At 43.5% G+C, this 12,852-nt stretch overlaps 1 protein-coding gene across 2 annotated transcripts in view; it reads left to right on the top strand.

The window, feature by feature from the left end:
- The window catches only part of erbb2 (erb-b2 receptor tyrosine kinase 2), a 33,052-nt gene that overhangs the window by 2,141 nt on the left and 18,059 nt on the right, over window positions 1-12,852 (top strand). For both annotated transcript variants that reach the window (XM_040006517.1, XM_040006518.1), the window contains exons 2-5: window positions 11,134-11,285; window positions 11,381-11,561; window positions 11,761-11,901; window positions 12,727-12,792. In XM_040006517.1, coding sequence (XP_039862451.1) covers window positions 11,134-11,285; window positions 11,381-11,561; window positions 11,761-11,901; window positions 12,727-12,792 — 540 coding nt within the window. The remainder of the gene's footprint in view (window positions 1-11,133; window positions 11,286-11,380; window positions 11,562-11,760; window positions 11,902-12,726; window positions 12,793-12,852) is intronic.

Here is a 12,852-nt window from a genome sequence, read left to right as displayed (position 1 = left end):
TTTATTAACTTCCCTGTAATTCATAAGAGGTCTGTAATAGTGATACTCAACTTGCGGCTCACAGGCCAAATCAGGCTCGGCATAGGGTGCTGGCCAGCTCTCTATAAAACTAAAGAGGTTGCAGTTATTTTTAATGTAGTGTAAACTTTCAAAGCATCCATAACTAAAATGCAGTGGCATCTCGTGAGCGCGTTGAAATTATTATGCATCACAAGAGCCAAAAAGCCCTTCCAACAAGGCCATTCATTTGAAAATAACTGATTTAAAAGAAAGGAGTTTGCTCTTTTTACTGCCCATTCATTCAGTCTGATAAATATTTAAAAAATTCTGCCTATTAAACGACCATTAGTTTGATGTGTTGTTTGTAAAAGTGCCCTCTAGGTAAAGCATGTAATGTATCCCATGTCTGCAGGACGTTGGAATTAAGGAGGTATGGGTAAAAATGCCCGTTTCAAACCCTCGATTCCAAACTTAGAAACAAAGAACCGTCTTGTATTTTTAGTACAATATAAACAAAAACCATAACATGTTTTTCAGGGTAATTTCTGAGCATCATAAAATAAGGAGTTGATGAGAGAGATCATTCAAATGAAAACTAGCACAAAATTGCTAACTGTGAAGCTAGCACATTCATCCTTAATGGAGAAGTAATTATATTTTGGAGTGGTGTGTGCAGGTGGGCGACAGATCAAAGGCAAAACCCAAATGTGCATTGGGAGGAAAGACTAATTCAAATGCTGCCACAGAGGTGCACCGCATGCTTACTATTGACCATTTGCAGCACGCGCGTGCTTTAAATGTCACTTCCACACGAGCCTCTCGGGACCAGCTGAATGTTTTTGTGGAGCAACTTTAGGATCATTAATGAACCTATGCACAATGTTATCTTCAAGCTATGAAACCTGAGTTACAAGCCCTTGAAGTACATAGGGATGGGTTGAAGTTTGCCTGCATTTTCAAGCCCTCATGACTTCAGCAAGTAGACACATTCATTTAAGCTCTGCAGCCTAGTTCATTTTAGAGTGCGTCCATCTAGAGACAAATTGCATTTCTTGGTGATGGGTGGCCGGTCAAAACGAATTAAAGTACCTAAATTTTGATATTGGGTTCATCCTCTGGCTGTGAATCATTCTGGTTCGAAATAATTTGCGATTAATTTTTTTTCTAAGTGTTTATTTGCAAATCTTTCAAATTCTCCTCTAAGGAAGTGACGTCGGAACGTGATCTAGACACTTCTGAATATCTAAATGTTTTGAAAGTAATTTAAGTATTTTTTTTTTTTAAAATGCTGGATTTTACGGGGTTCCACTGGTGGCTCTATAGTGATGTGATTTACCTGACTAATGAACAAAATATCCCAGTTTGATCCCGGGAGGGGACACTGATCCCTTTGAGGATGTGTCAGGAAGGACACTGGCCATTTTAAAAAAAAAAAAAAAAAAAGGAAAGTCAGATCCGGCATGTAGAGCTACCATCTGTGGTGACTGCTTGTAAATAAAGGAGCAGCTGAAAGCAGCTCAAGCTGGATTTTGTTACACTTGAACCTGTAGAAGATTTAGGACAGATGTGTTGGACCAACATCAGGAATAATGATGCTCGAACGCTCCAGCAGATTTCCAGAGACCTGGGAGAAACTGTCAGTGACTTTTCCTTTAATTTGTCATAAAACCCTTCTGGAATTCTAACAAAGAGTAACTGATTTGTACACAGCACTGTGTACACTATGTTAATAATGAAATGTATCCCATTCAATTTATCGATCAGTTATCCTTCTGTGGAACTCCTTCATTAACAGCACTTATCTTTTAGCCTTTTATTTGAAAATAATAGCAGAAATCGACTTCTTGATATTTATTTAGGCCAGTTTTGAATGGAAGATGTCCTAATTTTCCCTCCTCCTTATTCCAGCGCTCTAATCCAGATTCCTTCCTTTATGTGGTTAATGTGTAGAAAGAGGTCGGGACACTCTGAGATGTGGCGGTGCGTTCGTGTTTTGGTGGTTTTAGTCTGTGGCGGCGTGAGCGTACGAGGAGTTCGTGGCTCCAGCGCAGCACAGAGCCTGTTCTGCTTGTCTGTTGAGCAATACCTGTTTTTTTTCTTTCTCGACCGCAGAGTGAAGCGATAGAAAGAATGCGCTGTGGGGAGGCTGGGAGAAATGTGGAGTTTATGCAAGACGCGTTGCTAAGGATTAGGGCTGCGGTGCAATCAGGGCTGCCGTGTGAAAAATCTGAGCGAAAGTCCCGCTGGATCAGATCGCTCTGTTTGCGGAACTTTGGAGGATCTAATCCATTAGACGAGAGCACGAGGAGCAGGCTTTTCCGCTGTGATTCAGCCCTGTTCCCGCAACAGCGGCGGCAGCATCGCGTTCCTGTTGCTACACACACACGCACACACACTGGTAAACACACACGCACCTCCACACACTCCCTGTGCTAACTGGCATGCAGCCACACACAGGTGTGGCTTCAAGCTGGCTTTCAGTTTTCAGTCTCAAGCAGCCCGTTTGTACAAACACACACCGCAGCCTCTCAGGAAGCCTGATTCAGATCAAATCAGGAGTGATTTCTTACACACCGGCAGTACTTCATGTTCTCTCACTTTCCTTAGAGCTGAAACAACAAGTGCTGACATTTTAAATATCTTGCACTTCAAGTTATAAAACCTCCTCTGACTATATAAAAAGTGTTTGGATTGCTTGGCCACATGCACTTAAAAGTCCTGCAGTACTAACTGCATTCACTCATGAATTCATTTAGTCACTGCGTCAGCTCTCTTTTCCAGATAGAGCGTGACTTTGTGCTTAACAGGAATGCCACGTACTGTGTGTTGTTACAGGGACTGGACGATCAACTTTCTGTTCAATCAATCTTCACCAGCTGATTCACCAGCTCAGCAGTGTTATCTTTTTATGTGCTAACGACAGCCTTGGCCGGGGTTCGCTGTGTTTTCCAACTGCCCATCCGTACGCACGTCACGTACGCATTCCCAAGAAGCCGATAACCGTTTGAGGAAGTTTCTATAAACTGGGCGCAAAGTTCACTTGGACTCAAGGATGCACTGATTAGAATATGGCAGTCAAAGGTCACTGCGATCCAACAAAACATCTTTTTTTCTTTCTTTTGTTTTGGTTGTAACTCCAAAACTACTGTGCACAGTGACATCATACTGTCCAGACTTGCCCATCTGCTGGCTTCCTTCCTTTCATCACTACATTTGTGTTAAGTCTCGATGGAGGTGGACTTAACTAATGTTTGGCATACCACAGAGCTCAAGGTGGTAATACTAGTTTTCTAAAGTCAGAACTGGTAAATAAGCTGCTGTGCTGAAACTGCTAGTGGCGGTTAACCATGAAGTAAACAACGTGTAAAAGACAAAGTTGTTATTTCCACCACGTTTCACATGTTAACCTGACAGCAACTCTATCTTTAACAGGTTGTCCCCTAAGTGCGAGGCTTGTTTGACGTATACAGACACCTTAAGGATGCTTTGAGATTAATCTGCTATGCTAAACTGCTGTTACACAAATTAGGACATGTTAACAAACCTAAAAGTAGTTGGATGAATTTAAACAAGCAAAGGTAGAGTCACTGGCATGTAGAGCGTTGTTTTCCATTTTCCTGTCAGTATTCATGTTTACCTGTGCACAATTTCAATCCGATCATGTTGTGCATTTACATGCATCAACGGTTTGAACAGAGGAAGTCATCAGTTTCTCTCCTGTCTCGTGTGTTTGCCTTTTGCGTCATTTATCTTTTTCAAATGGACCCACGCTGTGTTGTCGTTGTGTTGACATATAGCAGGCATTCGCAGTAAGGATAAGGTACCTGTCCATACACACTGATTCGATTGAGGTCGGTATAACCTACCTGTGTCAATTGAAAGGAAATTTTGGTCCAAAGGAGCATTATCAGGTCATTGTGTTCACATGAAGCATTTTTATATCATTTAGACTTTTATTCCAGTTATTAGTGTCCTTGTAATCATGGCTAATGACTGAGCTGTGAGCAGATATGGAGCTAATGTGATTTATCTTACCCTTTTGAGAATAGTTGCTGAGCTCCTCTCCTATTATAAATGTATAAACACTGCACACTTCATTACATCTTGCTATTACCAGCTGGACTTCCTTTTGCTTTCAGCACTGCTGTAATTCTTTGTGGCATAGATTCAACAAGGTGCCGGAAATGTTCCTCAGAGATTTTGTTCCATATCGACATGATAGCATCACGCAGCTGCTGTAGATATTTTGGCTACACGGCTATCTAATGATGTGAACCTCTTTCACCACCATGTCCTGAGTGTTTTGGGATCTAGTGGCTCTGGAGGCCATTTAAGTACAGCGATCTAATTGGTCATGGTCAAGAAACCAGTTTGAGATGATTTGAGCTTTGTGACATGGTGTTTTATCCTGCTGCAAGCAGCCGTCAGAAGATGTGGTCATAAAGGGATGGCATCAATACTCAGACAGGCTGTGGAGTGTAAGCGATGCTCACATGGTGACCCAAAGAAAATGTCCCCTAGAGCAGGGCGACATGACCAAAAATATTTATCACAATATACATTTGAAAATTTGCGATAACGATATAACTGACGATATAATTGACACGAGACAAAATACTTTACAACTCCTCAACTGCCAAAAAAAACCCAAAACATCAATGTATTTTCACTTACACAAGCAGCTTTTTTAAAAGTGCATTAAAGTTATATAAAAAATTTGCAGTGCAAATGCAAATTCCTTGCTGACAGTTTAACCAAAAGGCATTTCCAGTGGAAACTGGCCGACACATCCTCAGCATAACCATGTATAATATCCACAAAACTTAAAAAGAGGTTGTCTGTGAAGGTTCTCAGTCATCCAGGTCATCGTAGTCAAAGGAGCTTGCAAAGAAAAGCGTCTGGACTTCTTTAAGTTGCTTGAAGACGTTTCACCTCTCATCCGAGAAGCTTCTTCAGTTCTAAGGTCAAATGGTGGAGAGTCCCAGATATAAACCTAGTGGGAGTAACCCCCCACACCTTGCTTTCAAAAACATACACTCCTCATCCTGAACCTACACAACCCAGAGAAGAAAACACACCTGAAGTCAGTCAGGAGAAATGGGTTAAGAACTTTTCAGACAGGATTCTCACCGAACCTGAAAAGAGAGTATTAGCCAAAGGACTCAATTTTGCCATTTCTCCACAACAGTTGCCCATAGTGGACCTCATCACAGCCACAGAATCTGCCATACGGATTAATAAATTATCACAGACAGAAGCAGAGCAAATCAGGATGAAAGTCTCAGCCACGCTCTCCAGTGCCAAAGTCCCTCCATCCAACCTCACAATACAGGAAAAGAAGGCCGTCGCTTCCCTGAGCAAAGACCACAACATCACTGTTTTACCAGCTGATAAGGGAAGATGCACCGTGGTCCTAAACACTACAGATTACCATACAAAGATCACTACTCTCCTCAGTGACAACAATACCTACGAAGCCCTAAAGCGAGACCCCACAAGCAGCTACAAAAAGAAAGTTATAGCTTGCCTTCAAGACTTTGAAAAGGACAAAATTATTGACCGCCTTACATAACACCGCCTTTACCCAGGGGATGCCATACCCTGCATCTATGGACTTCCTAAAATCCACAAGGAAGCTGTCCCACTCAGACCCATAGTCAGTAGCATAAACTCAGCCACTTATAACATTGCTAAACACCTTGCTACCATCCTTGCTCCTCTCGTGGGGAACACCCCACACCACATCAAGAACTCCACCGACTTCAGCGACAAGGTCCAGAAACTTACCCTGGATCCAGATGAAACCATGGTGTCCTTTGATGTAGTCTCTCTCTTCACTTGCATACCCACCACGGAGGCCGTGGAGACTGTCAGAAAACGACTACAAGAAGACAGCTCCTTGGAGGACAGGACCAACTTCACACCCGATCAGATTTGCACACTGTTAGACCTCTGCCTCACCACTACATATTTCAAGTACAACGAAGGCTTTTACAGACAAAAACATGGCTGTGCCATGGGCTCCCCCGTGTCACCTATTGTAGCCAACCTTTACATGGAGGAAGTGGAAAGGAAGGCTCTTGGCTCTTTCAAAGGAAGAGTACCCAGCCACTGGTACAGATATGTGGACGACACCTGGGTCAAAATCAAGACACAAGAAGTGGAATCCTTCACTGCGCACATTAACGCTGTGGATAAAAACATCAAGTTCACCAGGGAAGACACAAAGGACAACTGTTTGCCTTTCCTGGACTGCGCTGTGCACATTGAAGAGAACGGCAAACTCAACATCGAAGTTTACCGGAAGCCCACACACACGGACCAGTACCTCCTCTTTGACTCCCATCACCCTCTGGAACACAAACTTGGAGTAATTAGGACCCTACACCACCGGGCAGAACATGTTCCCTCTAAGCCTGAAGGAAAAAAGAAGGAACACACACATGTAAAGGAAGCACTCAAAACGTGCGGCTATCCTAAATGGGCGTTCTTAAAGTCAGCAAAGAGGCACAGAAAAGAAGATCAGACACCAGCGAGGGAGGATAAGAAGGACAGACGCAACAACATTGTCATCCCCTATGTAGCCGGTGTATCAGAGAAACTCAGGAGAGTTTTCTCCAAGCATGACATCCCGGTGTACTTCAGACCCAGCAACACGCTCAGACAAAAACTGGTTCACCCAAAAGACAAAACGCCAAAACACAGACTTAACAATGTGGTGTATGCTGTACAGTGCAGCGAGGAATGCCCAGACCTCTACATTGGAGAGACCAAACAGCCACTTCACAAGCGCATGGCACAACACAGAAGAGCCACCTCCACGGGACAAGACTCAGCAGTCCATCTGCATCTTAAGGATAAAGGACACTCTTTCGAGGATGCCAATGTTCACATTTTGGACAGAGAGGACAGATGGTTTGAAAGAGGAGTGAAAGAAGCCATCTATGTCCACTGTGAGCGACCATCTTTGAACAGAGGCGGGGGTTTACGACACCAACTCTCTGCCATCTATAATCCAGTTTTGAGATCCCTTCCCAGACGCCTTAACGCTCACTCACATCCTGGGCCATCTGACCTCAGGAATTCGCATGATAAGGTGGGGCCAGGTTTCACAATGAACATACCCGAAACTCTGGCTGATCGGGACCCACACCCAGTTTCACACCTTGGCTCAGGCGATTAGAGGATCATCAGGGGGTCCTTTTGTCCCTCTGTGGGGGGGAAACTCCCACTAGGTTTATATCTGGGACTCTCCACCATTTGACCTTAGAACTGAAGAAGCTTCTCGGATGAGAGGTGAAACGTCTTCAAGCAACTTAAAGAAGTCCAGGCGCTTTTCTTTGCAAGCTCCTTTGATTAAAAAGAGGTTACACACACACACAATACTGTAATATTATGTTGAAGCACAGTACGTATCACTCCGCGAGGCTCCTGACTACGATAGCTGTAATGCTCCGACAATCCATCAAGCAGTGCGGCTTCGTAGCTTAGCAAAGTCGTACTGAAACATTTGACAGATTTTCGAGCGCCGTGTACGACATAAAATTGTTTCGAAGTCAGTAAACACAACCAGAATTCATACATAAGGCACACGGGATTATAAGGGGCACTGTCGATTTTCAGAAAAATCAAAGGATTTATTTTCCAAAAAACACGGTAATAACGACGGCCCGCTAGCATGCTCTACCAAAAATAGTGCTTTGTTGTGTATCTGACGGACGAAAGCTAAACCAGTCCCACACCACTGAAGTTGCAGCATTTTTACAAACCAATTCTGGTTCATCTGTTTCATTCAATGATCCACTTTCGCTCTTCTCATTCTGCGTCGCTGCCATGTGCGTATGTAAACAAAGGCACTGCGCATGCGCTTTTTACCCATATTCTATCGCGATATTTCATTTTCTTATCGTTGCCCAACATACACCGGTATTACCGTGAACGGTATGATATAGCCCAGCCCTAATATCCCCACACCGCCTGAACTGGTGGTACAAGCCTGTCTCCACTCTTGTCAAGTTCTGGTGTGGCTGTGAGAGCTGTAGCCTCAGTTGCCAGTTCTTAGCTGACAAAAAGGGCACACAGTGCGGTCTTCTGCTTCAGGTTGGATGTTTTATGCATTCAGAGACGCTCTTCTGCGTACCTTGGTTGTAACGAGTGGTTATTTCAGTTACTGTTGCTTTCCTATAAAAAAACAAAACAGTTTGACTTCTGGCTCTGATAAAACACTTCCTCCACTAGATATAGTCTCGATTTTGAACCACTCTGTGTAAATCCTACTGATAGCAGATCAGCAGTTTCTGAAGTACTCAAACCAACAACCAGGGTCATTTAAATCATCTTTCTTTCCCATTGTGATGCTCAGTTTGAACTACATGCCTAAATGCATTGAATTGCTCCTGCTGTGTATGTGTATATATCTGTGTATCCATGCTGATTCAGTGTGAAGTAACTTTGAGGGGTGGCATTATTCAGGTGAATGTATTGAAGATTATAACATAATAGCACAGTTGAATCTATGGTTTTCATCATGCTTACGTAACAGGGTGTAGTTCAGACAAACTGGGTTTCAAATAAATCTCTGTGTGCACAGATTTGACTTAAATGTTACAGAGGGATATGTCAGTTACACTGTGTACTTATCCAGAAATAGCACTGCTGATGTTTCCATGGCTTCAACTGTAGTGCAGCTGCAGCTGTTTTAACAACAGAACTAATTAGAAATATCCGGCGGGTAATTACATCGCAGGGCTTCATTTAAATGATGTCCAAAATGCATCAACAGCTGTCTGCAGCGCTTCACTACTGAGTGAGCGCGTGAACAAGTGGGCAGTGGGAGAACAGGCATGGTCTCAGATAATCGGGATCCTTTTAGCCTCTGTAATTTGTGACCGTAATTAATTTAGACTGGAGAGAGCGTGAGTAGGGTCAGAACTCAGTGAAACAGACGGGAATGTAGGAAAAATACCTCCCTCGCTGTTGTTGCTCTCTAGCAAAACACCTGAGCAGTGGAAGTTTCCAGTGGCAAATTGGCATTACATGCTGTGCAGCAGGCAGCATTAATGCGTGTACACGTGACACGGCGCGCAATCACCTTGTGAACTGGAAGGTCACAGGTCACCGATGTAGCTTTGATCAAAACTCGGTGCCAGTCACCACAACATCCCCCTTTTTACTGGGAAAATCCAAAACTGTGTGTGTCATCTTCTAGCTATGCAACCACACACCTTTCTATTAAATTGCACTTCCCCAGAGGATGATTGCAGTTGAGCAACAGCTCAGAGAATTTAAAAGACACGAGTGATCAGAGAGGATGTGAGGACAATTTCTTTGATAACTGCTTAGATAAACCTTTGAAGAGGCAGGAAGTGAACTTCGAATGGGGAAAGTAAAGGGTAGCGTCTTGACCGCGGGCAGGCTGAGTAACGTGAGCGATAAAAGGGAAAGTATTTTAGGCCGGGAGCTCCTCACAAGTCCACGCACACACAGGCGTTGCTGAGAGACTTTTGGAGAGCAAACAATGAGGGAATAAAGGGAGAGGAAACTGAGGACGGGCTTTACGCACACTTTTCAGAAACGGATAATGTGCTCTGTTGAGCTCTGTGTTACAGCACATTTCCCTAATCCCCAAAGCCGGAGACATCCAGCTTTTTGCTTTTTGTCACACTCGGGGAAAGCTGTTTGTGTTTTAGAAGTTCTGTCTTATTGAAAATGATTAAAATGCCAGAGGATGAGAGTACATCTCCACTCTTGGCTTGACTTCCAAAACTATTTTCCATGATGACATAATTGAAGGAGTCGGCGATTAGTCATTTGATTTGTTATTTGACACAAGTGGCAGAGGCTGGGTGTGTATTTTTGGCAGCCGCACGGTTAATCATAGACACATTTACTGCAGTAGCTCGCTGTCGGATTATTGCGGCCTTTATTAATGCTTCAGTACTTCTTTAGCTGAGTTGCAGGAGGGGTAATATGGGTCTGTGCGCTCCGCCATCTCCAGGAATCTTTACACGTGGCAGACGCACACACATGATAAGACGTATCTCCCGAAGTCTGTTGGTAACCTCACTGTGTCATGAAAATCGGCCTTGTCCCGGCTGCCAGGACTTCCCGTTCTTCCTGTGGTGTGCCTGCTTCTGTGCTTTCCAAAATGGCAGGGAGAGAGATGGCTCAGTAGTGAGGTTGGGGGGCTTCAATGAAGAAAAGTGGGTTGACTGTTGAGGGGCTGCTGGAAAGGAGCCAAGGGAAGTCATTTATAACTTCGAGAGAGGAGGGACTGTTCACCGTGTGACTGCTTGTTAAGGCATGAGAGCTATGTGTCTGCAAATGCCCCTGTGAATTATAATGCTGTATGACCCCCGAATTCAATTCTGTGTGTGACCCACTGAGGGGAATCTGCTGCCAGGGGAAAATATATCATATATGTATACTAAGACGCAGACGGAGGCTGTGCGTGCGGCTCGTATTTCTATTTAGGCTGCTTGTGAATAGATGGAGTCAAGTTATGTGGAGTCCAAGCCTTACATTCATTACCACGTAGGTGTCTGTACACATGAAAAAAGGAACCAAAAAAGAAAGGACTGTTGTAAACGTTTACATTGAGATGTCCAAAAAAACCTCAACATTATTAAAGCAGTGTGGGATCGTCTTGAGAGAGAACAGAACAAAAGAAGCCAACATCCATAAAAGAGTTTTGCATGTCCCTCAAGAAGCCAGAAGAACTATTCCTGTAGACTACTTAAAGAAATGACAAGAAAGCTTGACCTAGAGAGTTCAGGCTGTATTGACTTGAGTTGACTTTCGAGCTTGTTAGAATTGTGCAAACTCTGTTTTTCCTTATTATACTGCACTGCATGTGTTTGCCCATGTTCCAATTTTCCAAGTGAAATAAAAATAAATGAAGGTTGGCTCACAGCTTTTGCAGACTACTGTATGTCATTTAGTTTTTTGTAGGGATGATATTTTAACCCATAAAATGCAAGAATTCTGCCGAATGAAAAGTTGAATGGCTTCATTCATTAAAGAAACTAAACGTTGCATTGAAGAAAAGTGTTGTTTTTTTTTTGTTTCTATATACTGTAGGTTGTAGTTCTTGACAGGTCATATAAATTGCCACTTTGTTTCTTTGCCTTGCAGTCTGTCGGGGTACAGACATGAAGCTGGCCCTGCCCTCCAGCCTGGAAAACCACTATGAGACTCTGAGGCTGCTCTACACCGGTTGCCAGGTTGTTCATGGAAACTTGGAGATTACACACCTCCATGGAAACCCTGACCTCTCCTTCCTGCAGGTATAGTTTGAATGGAAACGCAAAGAAAATGTTAATACAGTTAATAAGCTTGGTTAGCTCCAGTGTTCCTCACCTTTGTCTCTCTTCTTCACCAGGGGATTGTGGAGGTACAGGGTTATGTACTCGTTGCTCATGTTTCTGTGAGCCTGTTGCCCTTAGACAGCCTTCGGATCATAAGAGGCAGCCAGTTGTACAACTCCAGCTACGCGCTGGCTGTGCTGGATAACACTCACGCCGGTCAGGGGCTGAGGACGCTCCGGCTACGTAGCCTCACAGGTCAGAGGTTTTCCTCAAATCCGGTGTAATTTGATGTGACAAGTCTGGAGCTCAGACTCATTTTCTTATCCTCAGCCGCCAGCTTTAAAACACTGAAGTGTTTCACTGGAAGATTGGTCAGAACAGAGGCCCGTTTCTCTCAGCATCTGTTGTCTTCTATAAGTTGTGGAGTCACTTTTATGTATTATCTGTCCTGCAGAGATCCTGCTGGGTGCAGTGTATATTTGGGGGAACCCCCAGCTGTGCTTCCCAGACCCCCAGAACATCAATTTGACGGACATCTTGGATGAGCAGAATGGCCGTGCCAAGGAACACCGACTGCAGCCTCGGCCTCCTAACTGTGAGCAGCTGACTGACTCTAATAGTGAACAAAGAGAAACATCATGCAGCGATTTGTCGATGTCATAAAGTCATTTTACATGTCAGATGTTTCCTGGTTGGGAGCATATGTTGATCTAAAACCCGTGTATAGCTTTCAGCACTGATGGTGCCTTTCCAGATGTGTAAAGGCGCCATCATTACGTTGAGGAGCATTATTCCAAAATCTTTCCACATTTTGAAGACACAGTTTTTTGCAGATTAGTGAACCTCGGCCCGTCTTTATTCCTGAGAAACTCCTCTCCTCTCTTTTTATACCCAGTCATGTTAGTGATCTGTTGCCAGTTAACCTCATTAGTTGCAAAATGTTCCTCCAGCTGTTTTTTTTTTTTTTTTTTTTCTTGCTTTTCCCGCTTTTTGTTGCTCTGTCCCAATTTTTCGAGACATGTTGTTGCCACCAGCTTCAAAATATTTTTCATCAAATAGTAAAATGCCTCAGTTTAAACATTTGATGAGTTTTCTTTGTCTCACTGGGGATAAAATGTGGGTTTGTGAGATCATTGCATTCTGATTTTATTTTACATTCTAGCGCTGTGTCCCAACAATTTTGGAAGTGGGTTAATAAATCCTAATGTGGGCAAAAATCGTTTATGTTGGTTTTGGATACTTTACATAGATTTCTTTTATAGAGTTTGACCTTCCAGCAAACGGCTCTCATGAACCGTACTGGTGCCTTACATAACCACGGATCAGCCAGCATGTCTGCATGCTCTTGAATCTTTGTCTTTCTTGTAAAATTGTGGCTCAGCTTTCCCTGGTTTTTATTCCTGGCTTTCTTCTGGTGCAGGTCCAAGTTGTTCGCCTGCATGTGGGAAAAGATGCTGGGGAGAGACTCCTCAGGATTGCCAAACTCGTGAGTTAAAATCACACACACAGTCATGTTATGTAGTTTTATGTAGACAAAAGCAGAGCA

Source organism: Simochromis diagramma, unplaced genomic scaffold (genome assembly GCF_900408965.1).
Source record: "Simochromis diagramma unplaced genomic scaffold, fSimDia1.1 OVJJ01000518.1, whole genome shotgun sequence".
Classification (NCBI taxonomy): Eukaryota; Metazoa; Chordata; class Actinopteri; order Cichliformes; family Cichlidae; genus Simochromis; species Simochromis diagramma.
This window is presented reverse-complemented; position numbering and strand designations above follow the sequence as displayed.